The following is a 27,987-nucleotide window of genomic DNA, read 5'->3' on the forward strand; positions in this document are numbered from 1 at the left end:
CGTCAGTGAACATTATACTGTTGTGTCTAATTTTTTTAATTCTCTACGGTTTATCCATAATTTCTGGTCTCATTCCTGAATAACGAAAGACGTCTCTGCTGTATGCACATTACATCTGTTTCTTACCAGGTTTTCCTGACAAAAAAATTAAAAGATTTCTGAGACACAAATTAAAAGTTAATAAGATTAACCTAAATTGTATAGGCACTTAGGTATTTAGCAACCATATATACTTCTTTCAGTTTTTTTATATATCTTGTGTACTTCATCGTCGTAATTGTACGAAAAAATGGACTACGCCTGTCACTATAGACTTTCATTTTGCCTCTACGCATCCACCCTTCAATACCTGATCTGCTGCCCATAGAAAAGTACACTTTCAATTGCTTACTTGTGCCATGTCTACTTGCAAGTAATAACCCATCTAAAACGTACGACCACTAACAGCCATAAATATTAGTCTGCAAATGGCGCAAGTAGTGATATAATATTGTTTAGTACACTGTTCTCAGTCACCAGTAGAAATATCTTCAGTTATACCCATTACACCATGTACGTCTACATGTAGGAAGGTGAACGATCTGTACATGTAACTAATTATACACACTAAGCATTTGAATGTTATATACACTGAAGAACCAAAGAAATTTCGTGTCGGGCCCCGCGAGCACGCAGAAATGCCGCAACACGACGTGGCATGGACTCGACTAATGCCTGAAGTAGTGCCGGAGGGAACCGACACTATGACTCCTGCAGGGCTGTCCGGCTGTCCCTAAATCCGTAGGAGTACGAATGGGTGGAGATTTCTTCTGAGCAGCACGTTGCAAGGAATCTCACTTATGCTCAATAATGTTCGTGTCTGGGGAGTATGGTGACCCGTGGAAGTGTTTAAACTCAGAAGAGTGTTCCTGGAGCCAGTCTGTAGCAATTCTGGACGGGTGGGGTATCGTATTGTCCTTGCGGAATTGCCCAAGTCCGTCGGAATGTACAATGGAGACGAATGGATGCAGGTGATCAGACAGGAAACTTATGTACGTGTCACCGGTCAGAGTCATGTCCAGACGTACCAGGGGTCCAGTTTAACTCCTACATCACAGGCCACACACCATTACAGAGCATCGACCAAGTTGAACAATCTCCTGCTGACACACAAGGTCCATGGATTCCTGAGGTAGTCTCCATACTTCCATCCACTCGATACAATTTGAAACTGACTCCCCCAACCAGACAATACGTTTAGAGTCATCAACAGTCGTTGTTGATGGGTCCAGGCGAGGCGTGAAGATTTGTGTCATTCTGTCATCAAGGGTACGCGAGTGGGTCTTCGGCTGCGAAGTCCATTATCTATTATGTTTCTTTGAATGGTTGGCAACCTGACTCTTGTTGATGGCCCAGCATTAAAATCTACAGCAATTTGCGGAAGGATGGCACTTCAGTTACGTTGAGCGAAATGGTTGTACGGGAAATTCCCCACTTCATCGCTACCTCGGAGATGCTGTTTCCCATCGCTCTTGCGCCGACTATAACACCACGTTCAAACCCACTTACATCTTGATAATCTGCCATTAAAAGCAGCATAACCGCTCTAACAACTACCCCAGACACTTGTTGTCTTATACAAGCGTTACCGACCGCAGCGCCGTGTTCTGCCTGTTTACATATCTCCGTATTTGAATACACAGGCCTATACCAGTTTCTTTGGCACTCCAGTGTAGATAACTCACCATAAATCTCACTGAATACAGAGACATACACGTTCTTTGCGTATTGCCTGTTAACTTTTCCTTCCATACATTTGTAACAACACGGAAAACGTTTCCGTGGTTATGTAGTTTGTACATATATCCAGACATAACTTACTAGTCTTAATCATTAAATGTTCTTGTCATATGTCTTCCCCTTGAACGCACACGTACTTCTTTAAAAGCACTGCTCACAGTTACTTGTCTTCCTTTCATAATTATTGTTGGATATACGCAGACCAGTGAGCTACTTTTATTTCAGCCACGTTAATTACTTAAGGTTCGATTTTCGAGTTGTGTCGAGTACTGTGCATGCGTTCCATTGCCATTCAATCAAAGGAAGTGTTTGTATGTAAGAATTGTGTAGTGAAATATTTTTGGATATACAGTATTTTTTGTTTCTCCATCCGGCGCGGACACGAATGAATCAGAAGGTTTTCCAACGTGTCATCAGGCCACATGTAGCATGTCAGAAGCATGTATTAGCCTAATTTAGTAATCACACTTGCTGCGAAAGTTTCTGTGCTTTGCTGCTGGTTTCTGAAAATGTGAGTCGCAACCGGAAACAGCAAACGTTTCAACTCGAGCGGCATATCTGCTGGATTCATTGAGATGTGAAGCAACAGTATATCTTCTCCTGCAATGTTCCCATTTAAACGTGAGGTATTAACGATGTTGTCAAATTTTTTTGCCAAAAAAGTGGTACCATTGGAAAATCGTGGTGGCTTTATGATTCGAAGGAGAATGACATCCAAGCAAATTTCCATCGTTAAACCGTGCAGCGGAAGACCTGAAGTGAATTTAGGAATTTGGTTGAATTTTTAAGAACTTCATACTACTTTTAACAACTTCATACATGGGTAGATCACATAACTAATGTGGAGGTACTGAATAGTTTTAGGGAGAAGAGGAGTTTGTGGCACAGCTTGACAAGAAGAAGGGACCGGTTGGTAGGACATGTTCTGAGGCATCAAGGGATCACAAATTTAGCATTGGAGGGCAGCGTGGAGGGTAAAAATCGTAGAGGGCGACCAAGAGATAAATACACTTAGCAGATTCAGAAGGACGTAGGTTACAGTAGGTACAGGAAGATGAAGAAGCTGACACAGGACAGGGTAGCATGGAGAGCTGCATCAAACCAGTCTCAGGACTGAAGACTACAACAGCAACAACAACATTCTGATTCATTGCAGTATCAGTGCATAGATAACAGTCGCTTCGCCCGATACTTTGTTTTACATGCAGATGAATAAGTATGTTTAATGATGTGTAGTTCATGATCGAATTAGTTGAATTGAACTATTCTGAGAAAGGAACTGTTTGAAGTAGCCTTTGTCTTAGTAATACTTAGTTCGTTTACTTCTGGTTTCCCCTACATATTGGTAGTTAGAATCCGTGTGAACAAATTTCTCCTCCCTTCATTGTGAGTACAGCCGATTCCCAGGAAGTAAATGTCCTTCGTTCTGACCTCCTAGTGGTGGTCTGTACGGACTGCATCTGATTAGAAGACTGAAACCGTTCTGTCAGTTTGTAATCTCACCCCCCCCCCCCTTCCTACTTCCATCTGTTGTCCACATAAGGCAAAAGATTTCATGATGATTTGAGAGGAGCGAAGATTATAGTTAACTTTCTAGATTACTTAGCTTGTCATTTTTAGTTGTCTCCAGTTCATCTTTTCTAGAGGTCTGACTCTTTGAAGATATAAATGTCAAATCAGCCCCTCGTCCTTGGTTTAAACCAAATACATTTGAATATTGTGGTTGCAGCAAGTTTTTCACAGAAATATATTTTCAAATTCTGTAGTATACCAACAGCATTTTCATTTTTCACATTAACAAAGCCGAAATTAAAGTGTTCGCACAAAAATACATCCGATCACAGACATGTTTACGACTCTCTCATTCTGCAGAAGTAGCAATATTCGAAAAGGTTTACAATTTTAGTTAACAAAATAATTTTTACTATATTTGTTTAAATAATTAATTTCGATTATTGTTTCGCAAATGAATCCAGATATCAACATAGTAAACGGTATAGGACTGTGTAATTAATTACACAAATTTTAAGTGTCACATAACTTGTATTTGAAAGCCTCTATGAGGGTGAAGATTTGTCTGATGTGATAGAAGAATAAACAGGAGTCTATTTAGAAGAGATAGGGGATCCAGTATTAGAATCGGAATTTGAAAGAGCTTTGGAGGACTTACGGTCAAATAAGGCAGAAGGGATAGATAACATTCCATCAGAATTTCTAAAATCATTTGGGGAAGTGGCAACAAAACGACTATTCACGTTGGTGTGTAGAATGTATGAGTCTGGCGATATACCATCTGGCTTTCGGAAAAGCATCATCCACACAACTCCGAAGACGGCAAGAGCTGACAAGTGCGAGAATTATCGCACAATCAGCTTAACAGCTCATGCATCGAACACTGCTTACAAGAATAATATACAGAAGAATGGAACAAAAAGTTGAGAATGCGCTAGGTGACGATCAGTTTGCCTTTAGGAAAAGTAAAGGGACGAGAGAGGGAATTCTGACGTTACGGCTAATAATGGAAGCAAGGCTAAGGAAAAACCAAGACACTTTCATAGGATTTGTCGACCTGGAAAAAGCGTTCGACAATATAAAATGGTGCAAGCTGTTCGAGATTCTGAAAAAAGTACGGGTAAGCTATAGGGAGAGACGGGTCATATACAATATGTACAACAACCAAGAGGGAATAATAAGAGTGGACGATCAAGAACGAAGTGCTCGTATTAAGAAAGATGTAAGACTAGGCTGTAGCCTTTCACCCCTACTCTTCAATCTGTACATCGAGGAAGCAATGATGGAAATAAAAGAAAGGTTCAGGAGTGGAACTAAAATACAAGGTGAAAGAATATCAATGATACGATTCGCTGATGACATTGCTATCCTGAGTGAAAGTGAAGAAGAATTAAATGATCTGCTGAAGGGAATGAACAGTCTAATGAGTACACACTATAGTTTGAGAGTAAATCGGAGAAAGACGAAGGTAATAAGAAGTAGTAGAAATGAGAACAGAGAGAAACTTAACATCAGGATTGATGGTCACGAAGTCAATGAAGTTAAGGAATTCTGCTGCCTAGGCAGTAAAATAACCAATGATGGACGGAGCAAGGAGGACATCAAAAGCAGACTCGCTATGGCAAAAAAGGCATTTCTGACCAAGAGAAGCCTACTAATATCAAATACCGGCCTTAATTTGAGGAAGAAATTTCTGAGGATGTACGTCTGGAGTACAGCATTGTATGGTAGTGAAACATGGACTGTGGGAAAACCGGAACGGAAGAGAATCGAAGCATTTGAGATGTGGTGCTATAGACGAATGTTGAAAATTAGGTGGACTGATATGGTTAGAAATGAGGAGGTTCTACGCAGAATCGGAGAGGAAAGGAATATGTGGAAAACACTTATAAGGAGAAGGGACACGACGATAGGACATCTGCTAAGACATGAGGGAATGACTTCTATGGTACTAGAGGGAGCTGTAGAGGGCAAAAACTGTAGAGGAAGACAGAGAATTTGTGGCGGGCCGCATTAAACCAGTCAGTAGACTGATGACAAAAAGAAAAATACTCGTAATTTCAAATGTTTCTAAAAAAATTATTTTAACCATATGTTCAGAACTAGTACTTATTGATTATATCATCTAAACTAAAATATATCATAAAGTAATTGCATTTCATACATTTTAGCTCGTAATATTACATACTACATATGAAATCATATGAAAGTTTTCAGAAAGACAGCTGACATAATATTGACCTGTCCAAGATTCGGAAAATAATACTGGTATCGACAAGTACTGTTATGAAAAAGTAGTGCTAGAGGAGGATGTCCCGTCATATGTCCTCTTACTTAAGTTCAGCCTCCAGTTCCGAACTGTGCGAACTGCGTGGGATAGAGGAGAGAAGCAATTCCGTTAGTTGGCTTAGTTCACCTGTTTATAGGAACATGCAGGGCCATCATCACATGACATGCAGCCCCGTACCTGTAGTTGCAGCAACTAGGAAGGACATTCCGCCAAAATCGCCCCTGGAGCTGGCTTGGAGAGACACCGCTCAACGACGCTGCCTCATTGTGACGTCCATTGTCCATCCTGTCATCTATGCTGTGCGCACTGCACAAACTGCTGGTCTTCAGAACTACTCACGTGATCCATTACAAACGATGATTGCCATCGCAGAGACTGATCTGGCACTTATCACATCACTGGAACCAGAGCTGTTAACTGGAGGAGACACTCTCCTGCCTAACACCGATGACAACAACACAGAAATGGCTCCTAATGTTGTACCGACTTCTGCCTTCCTTCTGTCAGCCATTGAACCAATGGGCAATTGCTACCACAACTCTGAAAAGCATGTTTACAAACAAAAGCCTCAATTTAAGCGCCAGAAATGGCACTGTGACCATTGGATGACTACCTTTAACAAATGGTGCCTGACGATGACCAAATGTCTGATGACGCCAAGTCCTCTGAAATTTTGTCTCATGATTGCTTAATGTCATACTGACACCCAACCCTTTTTCCGTGCATCCCAGGTGGCATAACTCTTTTGGTACCGACTCCACTTGTGTGCACAGTAGACGACGCAACATCTATAGTAATGAGCTTCTGGGAATATGAGGTACAGCATGACACCGCACTAGCGGGACAGAGCAACAGCACAGTGACTGACAATGCTACAGATGCCACAGTTGGTATACCATGGAGAGCCACTGACAGGTGTGCATGGGGACTAGATAATACCGACAGGCCACGCTCAATGTCAATAACATCAATGCACACCATAAACTGACGATGTTACAAGGCTCACAGAATGCAGCAGGTGCAGGCATAGTCCTCCTCCAGGAGATGTATTTCGTCAGCTCTTTCAGATACACCACTCATGTTTTCCACGCATCATGACGTCCTTCTCTGTGAAGGCTTGATTGCCTCACAGAAGCAGCACGGCGCTCACTCTCCATGGCATCAGAACTGTAAATATCTACACCATCTGACAACTACACACCATATGAAGCCCTCTCCACGATTCATTCAAATATAAATGTCGTGGGACCAGCGCCTCCCGTCAGGTAGACCATTCACCGGGTGCAAGTCTTTCGATTTGACGCCACTTCTTTAAATTCTTGGATGTCAAGATGTGGCAACGTATTTTGACTTGTCTGATCAACTTATTGACCAGTCGCTGTCGTTGCCCGTATGCCACTGACAAATGTCCCAATGTCCTTTCCCTGCTGGAGCTATTTCTTCCATTAATACAACTACATCTGGACCCCGCATCTTCCTCCGCATCTACCGATGGCCAAGATTATGCCTCAATTGCAATCGTAGCCTCTGCTGAATGTGATTGAGGAGAAACAACCCCTTGTTGCGTGGAATGCTGTATTTCGTCAGATGTCCAATCCACCAGATACATGATGGTTATTGGGAAGCAGGTATTGGAGTCGCTTCTATCCAGGATACACCTCGTAGCATCGCCATTATATACCACATGTGGCCTACAACGATGGCTGTGAAGGCCAGGCGAGTAATGTTTAGACTTTGGTCCAGCAGATGTCGGCATTTACTTCACACATGACTCCTGACATTATCACAGCCCAAAAGCTTCTGTTCCCAGCTATGGACTGTTTCCTGTGGACTAAGACTCAATCAGAAGCTTGGATTAGCGGTCTACCTGTTTGGTGGTGGTCGATTTGTGGCAGTACCTTAATGACTGTCATTGTGCAGTTGTCAAGAACTCTAAGAACCAACAATATTTATCGGACATTCTCGAGGGTGTTTTCTGTAACCACCTTCACAGCTGGATCATACATGCTAGCAACAGCGACATACCTTCCTTTCCTCCATTTTACAGAATCTATCCCCCGAACAGTTATTCATACACACTTGTGAAAAGCTATGTGTCAATGATTTGCTAACGTATCCCTACCACCCAGATTTTCTCTCGATGATGCTGAAGGCTATCGTCAGTCTTCATGGGGAAGTGCTGGTGCAGCGGAGATGGCTTAAAAACACAATTAAAAAAGAACTTAGCTGTATCCTCCTTTCCCCTCTGGTAAACGTTAATGGTGTCTTATTAACTGGGGCTACACATGAAGTTGAGGAGATTTTTTCAGGGTGGGGGGGCTTCTTATTAAGTTTTAGACAAGAGTGGCGATGGTATTATCTTCTTCTTTTCTTTGTATGCCTATTTATAGTCAAGAATGTGAGAAATATGGTAAAAGAAGTGGTCAATGAGGCACAGCAGACATTTTCTCCACCCAGGGACTGGGTGTTGTGTTGACTTCAACATCATTTCATCCCAATTGACTTCACCTGAAAAGCCTTGCTACAAGTGGTTGGACATACACAGGTGAGGCTCCTGGCATACCCACAAGCATCATCATTGTATTCAGTTTTGTAGGCAATGAAATTATTAAATATGACTTTCTAATTATTGCAGCGCGGAGTGGCTGCGCGGTTTAGGCGTTTGTGGGTTTTTATTGGGGTTTTTTATTACTGCTCTTGTTTTTTGCTCATTTCTGGTTCATCCAACTTATTCAATAAGAAGAAATATCTCCAAAGGAGTAATTGTGTACAAAGAACTGGATCGCCCATCTCACAATTTCTATAATTGTGTGGGATATTTTGAAAAATTTGAGCATAATTTTGTATATGATTGCTGTGGCTTTGCGGAAGTTCGTTGCCAATGTGATGCATTGTGTTGATTCATCGCTTGTCACTCTTCCATTCCAAATATAGAACAACTGTGCTGCATAACGTTCAGCAAATGCATCATGTAGCTGTTTCTCATTGATATTCGTCTCCAAAGTCAGTTCTGCACATTTATTTATTTAGCGTATGGCTCATAACATCACAGTAAAAATTACAGAAACAACACGATTTAATAAAAATCACATATTTATAAGCAGAGCAATAAATAACAGTTTCTAAATTAGGACACCGCCAATTGTAAATTTACACTCACAGAAGAGCAATCACAAGCAGACGTCCAGCTTAGATAATAAATAGTCGATTGCCTCTTGGGTCGCCATTAGGAAATCCTGTGGGTCACCCTCGTTCTGCACATATTTCTATAAAACCGATAATTTGAGAAGTGCTTTCACTTCATCAGTGGCTTCTGAATGAGGTATAACTGATAGAGCTTTGTCAGGAAGCAGCAGACAGGAAGGCGAGTGGGCCACCAAAGTGCTCTTCATTTTCTCTCAACTCTGAGAGTACGATGAACTCTTTTTGGCTCTGTAGTGCATTCGTCCCTCATAATGAGCTGACGTGATTGGAGTTTCTGTACCCATTACGGCAGTTTTGTGGGTACTGGATGGAGATATCGCACTAATTGAACAGTCGACAGTAATTTTGTTGCTGAAAGCCATGTTTGGCCACTATCGAAAAGAGTTGCTACAGTTGCAGATGACGCAGGTGCAAGGGTACTAATTTATTCGACCATATCTTTTTCAAAATAAATGAAACGGACAACGTTCTGATTTTGCCTCCTGGGGCATGTAGGATAAACTATCAACGACATTGACTTGTAATTGTACGCATGTTTGTGTCATAGCCTATATGTTGTTCTGGAACCAATCCCAGAAGATTCGTTTGAACAGATGTGCCCAATTATTAAACGTCATAGAGTGTTTCCTGCTGCTTATTGTGAACGAAAACGTTGTTTGAGGCAGATTCGGGGCAGCCATTCCCAATAGTTTGTTAGGGACTGATGAGCATATGTCGTCCATCGAAACCATTACCTCGTTATAGAGGTTTGGCGTGAATCGAATGTTCGGATTTTGATTATTAGAATGCATGGATGTTAACCCTTAACTGGAAGCGATATTCTAACGAACGTAACTAAAATCGCGGGTCCTAATGGACCCTTGAATAAAAATTCAACACACTCCCCATAAAAGATATAATTCATATGTAAATGCGTAATGATTGTATTTAAATAAATTTTATTTCAAATATAAATAAACTTTTATTGAGGAAAAATTTTATATTGTGTTATTTGTTTAACTTTAAGTCCTATGTTTTATATTTTATAAGAATTTTTAGCATGTTACTTTGGAATGCTACATGACTGCTTACATAAAAAAACCTAGATATACTGTGGGGTTTCTCATAACTTCCGCTTAACATAACGACTCTAAAACAAAAATAATGAAAATGAAACATGGAAGTGTCCAAATGTTATCTGTATCAGTACCTGAACGAAGAACGGCACTTGGCACACAACACTTCTTTTCCTGCATGCCGTTTACAGATGAATTTAAAACAAGTGTCGCATTTTTGTGAATGTTTGCTGTCATTTTTAGGACCACATAAATAACCTTTTCCTCTTTTTCGTGATCCACATTGATTAAAAGGTGAATTTTCTGGTCATTGGTCATTTTGTGGTTCATCAGCTGCCCCTTGAAATTTATCTATCCTTCTCTCAAATCTACTAAACATGAAGAATCTTTCTTTCTGTGATCAAGGGCCCTATCAAATTTAGTGCAATTTCTTTTCTGTAATTATTACTTTTCATATGTTTTCTACCATTTGATGCCTTCCATAAAACGAATCCATTTTCACTCGCAACATTGAATGTTCTTGTAAAGACTGAATAATTGGCGAATTTCTGATGTAATGTATCAACACCACCTTTCGTTCTGTTGTAAAATTCAATTATCTCAGGGTTTCCACTACTTTCATTGACTGAATTGTTATGGTGCATTGATGAGATCACAACTGCGCTTCGGTCCTTCTTAGGGACATAAGATGCCAATGTTTTATCCTTCATGAAACCAAATAACGTAGATCCTACTACCCGTTGTTTATTGGCTAAAAATTCTGGTGGTATTTCCTTTTAATTTTGTTCATCGCTCCAATGAAGGTCAAACCATTTTCAATCAGTCTGTCAACGAGCTCCACAGGAGAAAACCCATTATCGGCAGTTATATTTCTATTTGTTCCAAATAAAGGTTCTGCAAGCTGCAGTACATTCTGTGTTGGAACTGAAAGTTGGCTTATTTTATTAGTAATTGCTTTGCCGGTATAGATAAAGCATTGTATAAACAGTGTGTTTTAGCGTCGCAAAGGCACTTAATCTTGATGCCATATTTAGCAGACTTCGAGTTCATATAAACCCTGTAAAAACATTTCCCTCTAAAGGGGCAAAGCAGTTCATCAACTGTCAAATACTCTGAGCAGCTATTTTTTTTTTTTTTTTTGACAGTTCAGAATGAAATTTCGAAATATTTCTAAGTGAGAGTAGCGCGTCCATTAGTTCTTCTTTCTTCCCTAGAATTCATATATTGAAATCTCAAATCAGATAACAGGAACATAAATCGCTTCACTGACATCATTATTCTGAATGGTAAACAAAAGCATTCTGCATTGTTTGGGTGACCAGTATACAAGCGGCCTAAACCGTCGGACGACTCAAATTAGGACGACCTGGAACTGCTCTACGTTGTTGGCGGCGTTGCAACTTGTTCGCCGATATTTTCTGCTACAGCGTAAAGTCAAGCGCCGGTATACCAGTCGTGAACGATAGAGAGGAGATGGCTGTGAGAATCGCACGCTGGCCGACGCTTCTCCAGGATGACAACGCCAGAGGACGACATTAGCGCCGCTCCCGACTGGTCGCGGCCAAACTGAGTGGTAGCTTCAAGGTCAACAAGTTCTACAACAGCTTCGAGATTAGGCACTTGTATATCAGCGACTTAGGATTGTTTATACTGAAAAAAATGGTTCAGGTGGCTCTGAGAACTATGGGACTTAACTCTCAGGTCAGTCCCTCGACTTAGAACTACTTAAACCTAACTAACCTAAGGACATCGCACACATCCATGCCCGAGGCAGGATTCGAACCTACGACCGTAGCAGCAGCGCGGTTCCGGACTGAGGCGCCTAGAACCATACGGCCAAAGCGGCCGGCGTTTATACTGAAGATCATTGCGTATTTTTCATGTCGCCCATTGCTTGCGACACATCTGTCTAATTGACAAACTTTTGTTATCTTTTCCTTTTGTAATAAAACTCACGAATACGATTTGTCTGAGTGTTGCCTAGCGATCCGAGAAAGCAGGTTTATCTAGGCGCCCCATATTTGACGACTAGGCTGGATTTAACATTTTCCCAAATTGCCAAATTCCACTACTCGCTGTTGGTGTGAGACTTGCACGTTTTCGAGGACGACGGTGAATGTAGTATATCGTAATGATTAACTACATCACTATCATTGTTACATAGTTTTAAAGTGGTCGATTTTCCGGTATCTTCAGTCAATGTTCGACGACAAAACTGGTATCATTGCCAGGTGTTGTCTCGCCGACAGTTATCTTTTCTTACTTTTCCTGCATTTCACGACAGGCATGCAGGGATAATCGCTGTTGCAGAAGTCATATGGACTATAAATCATGTTTTTGTTGAAGACTTCTATTAAGTATGGGTCAATGTCGACTTCGGGTATTTGTGCTTCTGTTGATCAGTGTGAAGTTGCCTGGATTTTGTGGTCAATAAAATAGAAATGTATACGTGTGACACTCCTCTACTTTGTCGTTCAACGGAATACATCCAGAAGCGTGACTCTCCAAAACCATGATGATCTGCAATGAAAATTATTCAGAACTTCTGTTTTTGGTTAATGTCAGGCGCAGAACATATTATGACATTCAGGTGATGACCCTCCAGTCAACCTAAGTTCCTTTACATCATCCCATGAGTGTCTGCGTGTGAATATGTTAAAATAGCCTGAGCGGTCATTTGTGCAAACAAATGTTGATAGGGTTATGTCACCTGTCACTAACAATGATAATGTTGAGGGTGATGAATGTAATTTCGTCTGTTTCTCTTATCCACCTGCTCAGAGCATTGCTGGTGTTTCATTTTAGAGGGCACTACAAGTTCCAATTATCAGTTTTTACGATAACCCCACCTGTGTCAGCCTCAAATCATAATTAGAACCACAGTCTAATGCACCAAGATATAGATCGGTATGCAGTGTTCGTCTGAATCGAAAAGCATGTTGTCGATCGTTTCCATTCTTACTTCACGTTGCTCGTTTGTTTCTGCGGTTTGTGATGCCTTTTTCTTCCGTGCTAGAGGTCTACATTGACCAATAGCTCTTTGTAAAAGTCTGATTTGAAGGGAGGAAGGGAGGAAATTGGGGCTTAAAGTCCCGTCGAGATCTAGGTCATTAGAAACGGAGCACACGATCGGAATGTTTCAATGACGGGGAACGAATCCGGCAGTTCCCTTTCAAAGAAACCACTCCAGTATTTGCCAGGAGCGACTTAAGGTAATCACGAAAACCTAAATCTGGATGCTCAGACACAGATTCGAAACCTTCGTCTTCCCTAATAAGGATCCAATTTGGTAACGACTGCACCATCCGGTTCGCTTGATAGTGAAAGTATTGCTTCGCGGAAACTATTACAATTAGTTTGTAAAAAGAAGAGAAAATGGAGTCAGTTGTGTTATGCCGAGTTGCAGTTTGAAGTTTATAATTAACACCACTTGTTACGTCAGACACGAACTGAAATATCAATATCTATGTTTAACTCATTTCACATACGTCATACATACGGGAATGCAAGAACTGCCGCTGAACAATGTGACACACACAAATATGTTGAAAGGACAGCGCACCACATATTCGAAAATAAAATTTTAGTAGACGTCTATGGTAACGCCTCAATGTTGGCGCACCTGCACAGACGGATAGCGTTTTCGCCTGCCGCCACTTGCATTCAGTTGCAAGTTGGCAACTTCCGAGATGCGTCTCAGCTACATTTGCATTGTGTGTTACTTCTGCTAAAATGTTTCCTTCACTTTTATCAATAATTGCTCTTGTTTTTTCTTGGCGTGTTCTATTCTCGACACTTACAGTTTCTAGATTTTCCTTAAACAACTTTAATACAATTCAAAAGCCTCCATTTGTTGACACACAACATATCAGCAAAGTTTAATTGCAAATAATCGATTGGTATAGAATCGAAGGAGGGACAAATAAAGAAACGTTCATATATAGAGGTAGGGGTGCAACTGTGGAAGCGTATGGGTAATGTGGAAACGTCTAGTACCTGGCCTGCAGAGTGTTGTACTCTAGTAGGGCAGCCAGAAATTGTTGCAATAGTTCCTATTTCTCATGGTGGAGGGTTAGCAGTCAGTTGAGCAACAGACGCTGTGACAATGATGCACTTCACGTTCGTGCATTTTCTAAACCTTTTTCGAGGTAAGTTGTGGTATTATATTTATCTACATACTTTGTAGTTATCTACCTTTACATCTGATAGCTTATAAAGGGAGGTGCGTAGAAGGTTTCAGCAGTCGTTTGTCAACCTTAAATGGATAGTTGCTTAATGTAATCTACCGAAATTCAAAATAGCGATTGTGTAGGTAATGTGGAAGCATACATAGGATGGCATTGTGGAAACGTCTCCTCAATACCAACATCAAATACTTTACTTCTAATACGTTTGGCGTCTGTTTCTAGATGCCACGAAAGCTAACTGATGGGAAACCAAGAGTTATTGTGAAGAAGTGAGATGCTGAAAACATGATTAAGACTATAATAGCCCTAAGGGTAATTGGTAAATGCCATCCTTCAGGCTGGATTCAAACTGAGCACTTCTCAGAGTGGTTTGACAACTTCATTTCTAAGGCACAAAAAAAAAAAAGGTTCAAATGGCTCTGAGCACTTTGGGACTTAACATCTGTGGTCATCAGTCCCCTAGAACTTAGACTTACTTAAACCTAACTAACCTAAGGACATCACACACACACATCCATACCCGAGGCAGGATTCGAACCTGCGACCATAGCGGTCACGCGGTTCCAGACTGAAGCTCCTAGAACCGCGCGGTCACACCAGCCGGCTCTAAGGCACATCCCTCAAAAGAATCTTCTGTGCTGTTAATTCTTGATGGGCATAACAGTTATGCCAGAAACCTTCAAATTATAGAACGTTCAAGGGAGAACCATGTTACAATGGTAAGCATTCCGCCTCACACCTCTCATAAAATTTAGCCACTTGATAAGACCTTTATGGGCACTCTAAAAACCTATTACGCTTTGTTCGTCAATGGTTGCGGCACAGTAGCCGGCCCTTAGGACCATATGACATATCTGTGTTGTTTGGGAAAGCCTACCTAAAGTGCCAGACTGGCTCTACTGCTGTAAAATGATTTTTGGAGACTGGAATTTTCCTATGTGACAGGACTGTTTTTGCATAAATCGACTTTATAGCTGTAACGTCGACTTTAGATGAGGCCAGAAGTGTGAGAGGACCTGATGAGAATTCAGTATCTCCAGGTGGAAGTGATGACCTCAGACAAGAAGACACTCAAAACGCATTCAAACCTGTGACAACTGACAGCCCAAGTGAAGATGGCCAAAGAGAAAACAGATGGTTAACATCGTTGTCAACTACCTCATCAAACACGGGTGTGTCTGCACAAGACATCACGCCAATCCCTCCTATAAAGAGGAAGGTTTACAACAGAGCTGTTTTGACATCTTCGCCTTATAAAACACGCCCTGAAGACCCCTTAATGAAGGGAAACAGAAGCTTCCTGAGGCACCTGCCAAAAGCAAGAAAAAACGTGAAGCTCCTCCCAGAAAACCATGCAGAAAACGGCTTAAGTTATCTGAGGATTCAGTTGAAGAGCCCAATGCACCAAATGTCTCTTCAGGCGAGTCAGATTTGGATCTCCCAGTTGGGGAAAAAAACCTACTGAAGAAGATGCCATTTGTGTTTTTTGTGGAGGCGGATTTTCCAGAGACGTTCAGGGAGAACTGTAGATTAAATGTGTAGTGCGTGAGGAGTGGAGTCACCCCTGCGTGCCGAAAATGAAGGAGATATTAACATATGCGAATTTTGTAAGTGAACTTCGCATTTGAAGCATTTTTCTATTACTGTTTCGTTTAAAAATATTTTTCTCTAATCTAAATTCAATATAAAATAAATTAGTTTCTAATATTTTCAATAGTTTTCGTTTGAAATAGTCAGTTTCCCACAATTTTAAGGCGTTAGCACATTACCCACACATCTTGAAAAATTAATGAGTTGTTGTGCAAGCAGAAAATGTTTTTTGATTTTTAACGTATTTAGATTTTGTGTTTCAGAATATTACATTCATTGCTAAAATATTATGAATTAGCTTTGGCTAATTTTTAGAGCTGAAAGAGAAGTATACATTTCTTTTATACGGCAAAAACAAACTGGGATTCCACATTTACACAGTCGTTGTGTGGCGTTTTCTTGTTTTTGTAAAATGTTCCACCGACACAGTTGACGAAAATGTGCATTAGTCAGGTTGCATAAGGCTCAACCACCGTTTTCGGGTATGGAACGCTACTTGGATGAATAGCCACATATGCGCACCACCTCTCCTATAATCTCGTCTCTCCAACTGCTTAAGTTGTCTTCGAGTGATTTCAATGCTGGGTCGTTGTTACATTAAAGAGCTTTGCATACAGAAGCCGTATTAAGTAGAAACGAGCAAAGAAGTTACATAATATGCAAGACAAATACAGACAAACAGGTTCGACAGAATGGTCGGTCCCCAAGACAGCAACATGTGAGGGTAGTTTGTGATCGAAAAATTACCACGCAGACTGGAAGCAGCACATTTAATTGGGGATTTAAATGATGTTTGTTGATTTAGCATTTGGTGCTTACGATATGGTACAGGCTCTGCATTTCGTCGCCTATCTGCTTGTCTGTCGAGTTAACACCAACATGGCGAATAATGCGCTATGTATGAAGCAGGAAGTTGGCGGTACATACAGCGAAATTTGAGAGCGGACGACTCTACTGGCAGCCACAGCGGACTTCAGTCTTATATTAACTCTGTTTCTGCCTGGCAGGCTAATGTTGATAATGTCGCGCTTTAAATGAGAGCTATAGGCATGCAACAGCTTGGCCAGTGACACCAGATGGAGTTTAACAATGTTAAATATAGCCGTAGTCTTCCGCAGCCATTGTCACAGCCAGTAAAATTTTTCTGGGTTTGTGACTGCATTGTAAAATCACCGACGTTTCTGTCACTGTTGCAAGTGACCTTCTTCAGTATGCTTTGGTTTAATGTTTTGTAAACAAAAACACCCTGAAGAAGGACATATGCAATAGTGACCGAAACGCCAGCAGTTTTATATACTGACAATGCAGTCACAAACCCAGAAAAATGTTACTGCGTTTACCGTTATTCTTATCGAAGTTATCTACGAGGAGGAAGTATGGGCATGCATCAGATCAACTGTACCGTATGTACAGGGAGAGTCACTAACTGATGTGACCTAGAGTAACTCCGGAAGTATGACAGTAGCTAAACAGTTTGTGGGACAAATGTTGCATGGGACAACGGGGGCTACAATATGACGTTCGTTTCTTGTTGGTAGATAGGGTCGTGTCAGAAATATGAAGGTCAACTTTGTTTTTTTTTTTTTAAATGGGATTCTATCGTTTGGTATTTGTTTTCTGATAACGACTATCGAGACGAATGCAATGATGGTGTAAGAGTAAGGTCTTTGAAGGTCAAAGGTGGCATGAACGTCCATTTACAGAAGGTGTTCCAAGTGATGACCATCGGTATCAATGCATTGCTGCAATCTTCTTATCATGGATTGACTGGTATTCCTTACCACATCACCACTTAGAGAAGCACATAATCTGACAACTCTTTCTCGTATATCGTGCAAATAGTAAATATTCGCCGCATATGGTATATCCATCTAACGTGCCTTTCACATGTAAACACCATTCAACGGTTTCGCAATACAGCACTAATATCGTCGAATCAAGCGAATGTGTATGATGTATTCCTTCGAAGAACAAGTCGATATGTTTCTCATTTACGGCGAGTGCCAACGAAATTCAGTGAGAAATAGAGACTTATATGCTGAAAGATATCATTAACCGACTCACCCTATACGACGTACATTTAAATATGTGTATCATAAATTGAGAACAACTGGATATTGAACGTATCGGAAGCATATCTGGCAAAGGAAAGTTACTAACTAGGAAACGGAACTTGGTACTCTTGCCACTTTGGTTCGAGATCCTTTCGTTAGATCACGTCAAATCACAAGGGAATCTGCCATGAGCTAGAGTAGTGTTGTTCGTGTTCTGCATCTACATAAATATCATCCTTACCATAACAGTCTCCACCAAGAATTAACTGCTACCGATTGTATGCGTCGCATTGAATTCTGCCGGCGGGCTCAACTACATATTCAGAGGGATGACAGATTTATTAATTTGATTTTATTTACTGACGAGGCTACATTCATGGAAATGTTAATCTGAATAACATGCATTAGTGAGCAACTGAAAATTCATGTTGGCAGTGGCAAGTTGCACACCAAAAACCGTGGTTTGTGAATCTATAGTGTGGGATGCTGGAGGACAGAATTATAGGCCCCTACTCATCCAAGGAAATCTTAATGGTAGGAAGTACACCACCTTCCTGCAAGGAACATTAGGTCTGTTATTGGAAGAAATACCTTTAGGAACGAGGAACAGAATGTGGTATCAAAAAGATGGGTGTCCGGCACATTTTTCGCTGATGGCTAAAAATGATCTGCAGGGACAATCCCAAATTGTTGGATTGGCCGCGTAGGAGATGTGTCGTTGCAGATTCATTCGCCAGACCTGACACTTCTGGATTTTTTTCTTATGTGGATTCGTAAAAGACATTATTTATAAAGACGTTCCTACTACACCTACGATATTCAAGAGAGAAATGTCAGAGATGGTGCTTTCATAAGTGCTGATGTGATGACGAATACCACTCAGTCCATGATAAGAAGGTTGGAGCCATTCGGACACCTTCTGTAAATTGACGTTCATGCTACCTTTGTGACCCTGTTGACCTTCAAAGAACTTACACGTCATTGGATTCGTCTCGATAGCCGCTATCATAAAATAAGTACCAAACTGTAGCATGTTATTTAAAAAAACAAAATTGACCTTCATATCTCTGACACGACTCCACCAAGCAACAAAAAACCAACGTCATATTATCGCTCCCATCGTCCCATGCACCCTTTGTCCCACAAACGTTTCAGGTTCTATCACACTTTTCAAGTTATTCTTGGTGGCAATAGTTAGTGACTCACACTGTAGACACCTGACCGCGCAAATGTGTCGTGGGGAGGTGAGGGAAGGGGGGGTCGGGGGATGACCCCGAGAGTATTCTCCGTATTTCAGCACTGTGCCAACAGCAGAAGGGGATCTGAACCCGGTACCTCACAGTCTGGGACAGTATTAGAGAGTCGGCACAGGTCATTTTAGTAATATGGCCTGCCCTTCTGCTGCTAATGGCCTGCTGCACTGGTGTCAAGAATGAAGCTGTTAGGGTGGCGGTATGACCAGGACAGTGTCAGAAGGATCGGCGATCTGTGAGGTTAACTGACGATGACTACGATCTTGAAGGTGTGGCTAGGCTGAGGTGTGGACCTCACACTATACGCTCCTCCTCTACAGTAACGACGCTACAAGTACCAAAAGACTTATAAGAACGTGTAGAGTGCGAATCGTCAAACACGCAACACAGTCAACACACGGGAGCACATCAAAAAGTGATCGCTACGACAGCTCGCTTTAAACCGTCATGTAGGGTTCTCAAGTATGCGTGACAGCAAATTTTCTCGTAAACCAGAATAGTGGGATCCACAATGGACTGAAAAATCGGCCATTGATTAACGGAGATATTAGAAACTAATAGCTTTTAATTTTAACCCACTCTCCACTGAATTTAGACGCTTAAGAAAAAGGGAAGTTATTTCTCAAACACAAATCTTACATTTTCTGTTCGATAACCCCATCAACTCTGTTCATCTACTTATACATCTGCATCCATACTCTGCAAACCACTTTGAAGTGCATGGCAGAGGGTACCTCCTAATGTATCAGTTATCAGGGCTTCTTCACATTCCAGTCACATATGGAGCTTGGGCATGATTGTTTAAATTACCTCTGTGCGTCCTGTAAGTCTGCTAATTTCATCCTCACGACACCTGTGAGAGCGATAAGTGGTGGGTTGTGTGGGAGGTGTAGAGCAGCTACTTGAAACTTTCAGAGTGGCCTTTATCGGAATAGTTGCCGTCTATCTTCAAAGTGTGCCAGTTCAGTTTCTTCATGGATCAAAGAAGCACTGAATGTTGGTGTCGCTCTTCTCTACGTGTTTGCAATACCTGCTGCCAGTCCTATTTGATACGGCTCCTACACACTAGAGCACTATTCTCGGTATCGTCACATTAGACAATTGTAAACAATCATCTCTGTGGACTGATTCCAACACCCTAGTATTCTACCAATGAACCGAAGCCTTCCACCCGTCTTATCTCCAACTGAGGGCGCATCATCGTTCCGTTTGATGTCCCAAATTGTAACACCCAGAGATTTGTAGGAATTAACTGGTACCAGCTGTACTCTTTCATTGGTGACTATAATTTTTTTAAATCAAGATCCTACTCAATATTTGTGCAGAATTCTTCAGATAGTACATCATTATAGATAACTGCATCATCCACGAAAATTCTAAAACTATTAAATTGCTGCAAGACGATTAATATATAACAGAACCTGTGAGTCCCAATACACTTACATTGTCCACACCAATTTCTCTGCTTTGAAGGTAACACGCTGAGTCCTCCCTAGCAAATAAATCCTCAGTTAAGCCACAAATTTCGCATCATACGCCATATGATCTTACTTTTGGTAATAAGTGTGGTTATGGTACTGAGTCAAATGATTTTATCGAAAATCCGAAATTACTGAATTTATCGTACTGTCTCGATTATGGCTTTAAGGATGTCATGAAGGAAATGTCACTATGTTTGAAATCCATACTGATTGACAATGATGTCCTTCTATTCAAAGAACCTCATTACCTTTGAGCTCAGAATATGTTCAAGAATCCTATAACAAATGGATGGCAAGGATATTATATGGTAGTTTTGTGAATGACTCCTGCAGCCCCTCTACTTGATGGGTGTCTCCTCGGACTTCTCCCAACTACTGGACATTGTTATTTGTGATAGAGATTTACAATTTACCATTGTGTTATTTGTACGAGGATTTTGGTTAAGAGGGGGGCTAACTTAGTCGCAAATTCGGTGTAGGATCTGATAGAGAGTCCATCAGGCTCTGGAGCCTTGTTCAATTTCAGCTGTTTCTCAACACTAGTGACATTAATTCTACATCTATATCTGCCATTGTCACGAATTGGAGAAATAGCCCACAGTACCATCTCTAAAAAAACATTTCGGAAAACTAATTCAGAGTTTCTGATTTTGTTTTGCTATTCTTAATTGCTGTCATTACCCAGTCTACAAGTGTCTGAACACTAATTTTGGTACCAGCTTTACATAGTACCGGAATTTCCTTGGTTTTATGAGAGATCCGTCCTATTTTATTACAATAGTCTTAGCCGGAAGCAAATTATGAAAAATCCAGGATGGAATGTGACAATATTAAGAAAAGGAAACTTGCAACTCTCCATAGAACGGAAATGCTGAGTTGCAGATAGGCACATCAAAAAACTCTCAGAATTAAAGCTTTTGGCCAATAAGGCGTTTGTCAACAATAGATGCCAGACATGCATACACGTTCACCCCCCCCCCCCCCCCGCGCACACATACACAAACACAAACGCGCGCATGGAAACGCAAGAGCAAACGCAACTCACACACACGACTGCAGTCTCAGGCAACTGAAACCACATTGTGACTAGCAGCGCGAGTGTACGGTGGGAGTGGCGACTGGGTGTGGGGAGAGGAGGAGCAGCAGGATGGTGGGGTGGTGGACAGTGCAGTGCTACACGTTAGACAGAGGGCAGCAGAATGGTGTGGAGGGAGGGGAAGTAGCAGAAAAGTAGAGAAATAAAAAGACTGGGGTGGTGGTAGCATGATGGCTGGGTTGTGTTGGAATGGGAACAGGGCACCTTGCTGGATGGGTGAGGGCAGTGACCAACAAAGGAGGACACCAGGCAGGTTGTGGGAACCTTTGTCAGTCACTGTCCTCACCCATCCAGCAAGGTGCCCTGTTCCCATCCAGCACTACATAACCGTCATTCCACCACGAAATACAGTGTTTATTTAATTATGAGTGTCTTTTTGCTGTGCCTGTCTCTGAGTCAGTAGGCTTAGTAGATTGGACGGAATTTTCTCTCATCAGCCAAATACATTTAGCATGATCCTACATGTAGGGCTACGTTTTGCCTAGCATTCATTGACCAGTTGTTTCTTTTTCTTTAGATGTTTCTTTAAAATGACTGCAGACTGTGGAGTATCCCTCTTATCATGAACTGCTCTACATACGTACAAAGTGCACAGCTGACTGTTCTTGTAAACCTCAACCACAATTTTTCTACATGTTGTTCTCAAGAGCTAAATATTTCGAGTTTTGTATTCAAATAGGTCACAATTGCTTCTTTATCCTGTTTGCTGAACATATATGTATTCTGCTACTTGTTTTAGTGGCCACTTGCACGTTGTAAATCATGGTCATTGATACTAGTTTCTGTGTGAGCTTCCTCAAAGAGGTATGGTCATTTTGAAACTATCAGGCGCAACATCATGAGTGGGCTCCCAAACAGACTGTTTTAGGTAATCATCAGACAACTCATTTAGAAATGTTTCACCAGAAGTCTTGTCTCCCCCACCCCTTACTTCATAAAATGGTTCAAATGGCTCTGAGCACTATGGGACTCAACTGCTGTGGTCATCAGTCCCCTAGAACTTAGAACTACTTAAACCCAACTAACCTAAGGACATCACACACATCCATGCCCAAGGCAGGATGCGAACCTGCGACCGTAGCAGTCGCACGGTTCCGGACTGCGCGCCTAGAACCACCCCTTACTGAACTGTCATTTAACCAGTAGATTGTTGCACAATTAACATCTATTTCAACAATGAGAGAGTGACTTGGAAACTTATATAACAGTGATTTAGCCTTCTGCATAATTTTTGGTTGCATCTGGAGTAGGTCTAGAAGTTGACAGAGGAACCGTATTCCAAATTAATGCCCACCATGATACTGAGTCTTTCCCAGAAAGCCTCACACGCAATTTATGTTTCTGTTTTGGTTGGTACAATTTGTTTGTGACCTGCGGCAAATGCCATACTATCTGAGTGTATATTTTCGATACAGGTTGAAAGTTTTATCAGTGTCTCACTGTTGTCCATTCCGCGTTTTCACCAACTTCCTGTACCGGGTATTATGTGAGCTGTACTGGGGCAGCTTCAAACCCTGGCACGTTGATATCAGTGCTTCGGAAGTTAGTCATTTGAACTCTAATACTCTTGCAAGTATGTGACACTTCTTTGGAATTATTACTGACACTTTCAGGTCCCTATCGTTATCTGGACTGGATGAAGAGTAGTCTAATCTAAAAACATGTACACTCCACACCCAAACAGCTACCTGAGCAGCAGCCTCTGATGTGTACCACACACCTGACCCATTTAGGGTGTCCATACAGTACTCAACCCCTTGATGCAAGTCCAAGAATTTTCAGGCTGCTTTGTCACAGAACCTTCGAACACTGAGTCAGTCGTTCCATTCGATTCAGAACGTGGGATGCACGACCAGTTTTGCACTGCAGCAAATTGTGAGTCTCACTAAAATTAGATGAGGCCAGCTTTGTCAACCTTCTCTGCCATTTGAATGATCCAAGTGTGGCCGCAGAGCACAGTCAGCAGCTGGTAGCGCGCTGCTCTCTCAGCGGCTGACTTAATGGCCTCTGTAGAATGCTGAATAAGGCTCCCACCCATACACACTGAGTGCACTTTGTGTTCCCTCACATCGCTTTTTGCATTTCCCTAAGGGATACATTCACTTGCCATACATTTGAACTTCCTGCTGTTAATAGATCCTATCCTTTTATGTTTGCCTCTTCTTGACACAGCACATACCATGTTACTCAACAGCTGAAGTCAGTCTCACTGACTCAGTTTCGATTTCAGTGGAAGCCTGCACCTCCTATTTGTTGGTTATGGTGATGAGTACCACGTGATGACTCCTCCCCGGTCCCTGCCTCCACCCTCCATGCAGCCTAGTACTACCACTAGCAGACCGCTCACAGCCAAGTGCATGAACGGTGACAGACCATGTACCTCGTGTAGAAGTGACACCAAGATATGGTAGTAACTCAGGTACCTGTGGTATATCGGATACATGACTGTTGGTAACTCTCCCGAAACAGCCACGCACAGCAGCTTGCAGGCGGCTGATCTTAGCTTATGAACGCCAGCTTACTCTTCCCACGTTCGAGGAGAGTGTTCATAGTAGGGCTGCAGTGTGGCTGGTGTAATGTCTTACAGAATAGTAAACGTCATTAAATTAAGCCTAGAGAATCATTTTTATACTCTGGACCAGTTAACCTCCAAGTATGACCAGTTACCGTTAATATCTGAAGCAGTCCGTACTGAAATCGATGTTTCCTTTACAGCCTCAGTATCACCTTCTATAAACGCTACTAATCTCCTGAATTTTTTTAGAGACTGTAGTCGAAAACAAAATCAAGATAATAATTACTTTGCGGTGAATACAGACAATGGAACACGACATGCAACTTACAACAAGCGCTACAAAAGTACTGATTTTCTACGACATACGTAATTCTCATCGCTGGTAACTTATTAAAATTCTCAAAAATTTATATTTATTCGCGTTGATATACAATGAATGATGGGATAAACGTATCATTGAATGAGATTGCTACTCCGGAATTTTTATAGAGGATAAATGCTGCTCGTAACGGATGCTATAGCACAAAATTCGTTTCTCATGGCACACAGCGTACGAAAATACGGAATATAGTGCGACACAAACACGGATTTTGATACAGTTAACACGAATAACTTGTTTAAAATTGATATGAAGTGTTAGGACGTGACTTTTAGAGGCGAATTTATCTGACACATCTGGTTTTACTCGGACACGAAGGAAATAGCGGAAGTTGGCTTGTATACGAAATTATGATTAAGTAGCCAAGGGAACTGCCGGATTCTCCATTTTGCTGGTTTCGTGTCACATTTGGCACTTGCGTGTGAAAGATGAAGTCTGCAACATCAGTACGTCTCTAAAAAAAAAAAAGACGTACAGTGTGCAGCATAATGCAACTAAAGGCGCGTTGGTAACCCTCTTTGAAAATTTTACTATTACCTTCGGTAGACAGAGTGCTTTTATCAGTGTAAGGGTCTATGGAAGATACTAGGTGATTTTTTTCTACGATCTAAAAACACTAGGGGTTGATCAATGAGATGATAAGGAACAAATATGTTCTAATTATCTCCAGAAACGCATGGTTCCCATGACAGAGACCATTTATTTCATCATACTTTGTTACAGAAGCTGCAGTGCAATACCACGCAGCCATACTTTAGAATGCATTTTTTCCTCCTAGAGGGTCGTACTGTTTCTCGCACGTCATGACCTAACATGCAGGAAATCATGAAGGACGTACCCGAAATGAAGAGACACTAGACATGGAATAAAATGTGATTAAAACTGTCAGTACCAGGCAATGGACCGGCCTGTACAGGGTAAGCCAGACGACCGTGCAGAACATTCTCCATGACGATTGTTACTACCCTTATCAGTTAGAGTGTGTGAAGGGGTTACTAGCGACAGACTTTCCACGTCGGCAGCAGTTTTGTCGTCGGTTGCTTCACCAGGCAACCATGATTGCAGGATTTGTGTCATCCATCCTATTCAACGATGAGGCCAGCCTTACGTGGAGTGGCATCTTCAACTTTCATAACAGTCATCGGTGGGATAGTATGCAGAACCCCTGTGGTACGCTGACAGCGAATCATCAGCATCGGAGCAGCCGGAATGGCTGGGCTGGGATAATTTGCGATCGTATTTTGGGACCTGTCTTCCTTCCACGTCACCTAACAGACGGGAACTATCGGCGTTTCTTACGGGCGTCTTGCTGTAAGAAGTGCCATTGATGATTCTAATGGTTGTGTTATGATGGTGCTCCAGCCCACTTCGCCATTAACGTCAGGATGCATCTCAAACGTGTCTTCCCAGGTTGAAGGATCGGACGAGAGGGTCCAGTTGCATGGCCTGCTCGTTCACTGCATCTCAATCCGTGCGATTTCTGGTTATGGGGCCACCTCAGAAGTATCGTGTACGCAGAGGACATTGCAGATGTGGAGACACTGGAGCAGCGTATTCATCCTGCCTATGACGCTGTTCGTATGCAGCCTGGCCGATTTGAACGTGACAGACGGAGCACGCTACTGCGCGTATACACACATGCGTTGAGGCACACGGAAACCATTTTCATTACGTGCTGTACCTGTCGCTGCGTGGTACAGCGAGTATTAGACAGCAGTCTTTGTAACACTGTATGTATAATTTGTGTCTGGTGTGGAAACCATGCGTTTCCAAACATAAATTCATTAGACCTTTTTGTTCCGTATCCTCTCATCGATCAATCCCTAGAGTCTGTATACGGTGGTAAAAACCATCCTGTATACGCTACGTGATGACTAAATGGCATTCGAACTGGAGCTTTGTAGAACACCAAAAGCGATGATACACTGATACCCAATGATGTTGCGAAGTTCGCTCGCAGTATCCTTATGTCTGCAACGTGACACAAAGTAAATACCCGAACAAGGTCACTCCGGCGTATACCACGGGTGTTATGCTACTGGCAAAGCAGTAGCGTGGGACGTACGTATTGCCTGTCATCCAGGAGCAATGAACAGTACTGAATACAAGTTTGTGTGACCCTTGGACGAGACAGGATTCTGAACAAATGAGATATCACATTATTAAAATGAAATTAGTGAACAATTATTTTACATCATCTATCTCTGTTTTAAAAATAAAAGCTCGATATATTCAAGTAGCAATCCACTGTGTTTGAATATGACCGCCGCCCCACGGCGCCTTCGTGGACGTCTCAGACCACCAGATAAGACTGCCGTGATTAAATAAAATAGCACCAAATGAACCCCGTGGGCCATGAGGTGTCTGTAGCAGCAATGGATCAAACACTTACCTGAGTTGTCGGTTGTTAAAGTATGCAAGGTGACTCCGGTATAGGATTCTGAAAAAGAAATTCGCAAAAATCTCAATAAAAAAATTAAACTTATTGTTCATTATTTCACAATAAATTGTTATCCATTATCATACTCAGACTCTTATGAATCGAACAAAGTAACATTTTTACCTGTAACAGGAACTGGGTGACAGAAGCCAGTAAATATGGCCACCGCCACAAAAATGCTGATGAACCAACTAAAACTTTTGCAGAACATGGTGGAAGGACGAGGGTGTCGAGCCAAGTAGGGAACTTTTCTCTCAAAATAACTTCACCAAACTTGCAGTCTGCTGAACAACCTGAAATTTTACGAACAAGTGTAACCACAAAACACATTTTTTTGCCACTACCTGTCTAGTAAATAAAGTAGCGTAAATTAAATTGAATCACACCATTTTACAAGGTGGATGCCACTCCGTTGTTCCGAATATACAGTGTGATTCACGAAGAGATGCAAATATTTTAATATGTTATTCTACAAGTGAAACTAAAGAGAAAAGTTCAAGTAAACATAGATCCGCAAATGCTTAGTTACCAAGTTACGGCTAATAAACGATTTTGCCTGAACTTTAGCAACTTTGCTAATATGAAGCCATCGCAAAACTGAACGAGGTTACAGTAAAGCACGATTTCCATTTATTTTGTGGTTATTGGTCTGGTGAATATAATAAAACATGCCCCACATGTGTATCTGCAGTAGTTTTCCAGAACATCAATAGAAGCAAATAAGTAGTTTCGTAAAATTTTTAATTTATTACTTGCCCCAATTTTGGTTTTTTTAAATTACAGACAACTGCCTAAAGTTTTTAAAAGAAGTTGCAGAGAAATTAATTTTGGAAAAAATGATGGTAATAACGTTAACTGAATCTGTATGAAGGTGTCAGATTATCTGCTTTTTTTAATATCATAGCAAACTTGAATTCATGTTAAACCGGAAAAAACAAAGCTCAGTGTTAAGGGAATTGTACAGTGTACATACAATTTCATAATACATTCACAATAAATGTTTAAAAATGTCTCCACTGAATTCAATGCATTTAGCTGCACGTGTATGAACAGATTTCGTTGCTCGTTTCAGTTTCACAGGCTTGTTCTTAATTTCGTCCGTTGCGCTCACAACGAGAACAAGCAATGCCTCACGTCTATTGACTCTGTCCT

At 41.5% G+C, this 27,987-nt stretch overlaps 1 protein-coding gene across 2 annotated transcripts in view; it reads right to left on the reverse strand.

Moving 5' to 3' along the window:
* LOC126427063 (ankyrin-3-like) overlaps positions 1–27,987 on the reverse strand; it is a 92,102-nt gene that overhangs the window by 43,370 nt on the left and 20,745 nt on the right. For both annotated transcript variants that reach the window (XM_050089241.1, XM_050089242.1), the window contains exons 2-3: positions 26,959–27,128; positions 26,788–26,835 (exon numbers count right to left, since the gene is read on the reverse strand). In XM_050089241.1, coding sequence (XP_049945198.1) covers positions 26,788–26,835; positions 26,959–27,046 — 136 coding nt within the window. In that variant the 5' untranslated portion in view covers positions 27,047–27,128. The remainder of the gene's footprint in view (positions 1–26,787; positions 26,836–26,958; positions 27,129–27,987) is intronic.

The sequence above is a fragment of the Schistocerca serialis genome, chromosome 11 (assembly GCF_023864345.2).
Source record: "Schistocerca serialis cubense isolate TAMUIC-IGC-003099 chromosome 11, iqSchSeri2.2, whole genome shotgun sequence".
NCBI classification, from domain to species: Eukaryota; Metazoa; Arthropoda; class Insecta; order Orthoptera; family Acrididae; genus Schistocerca; species Schistocerca serialis.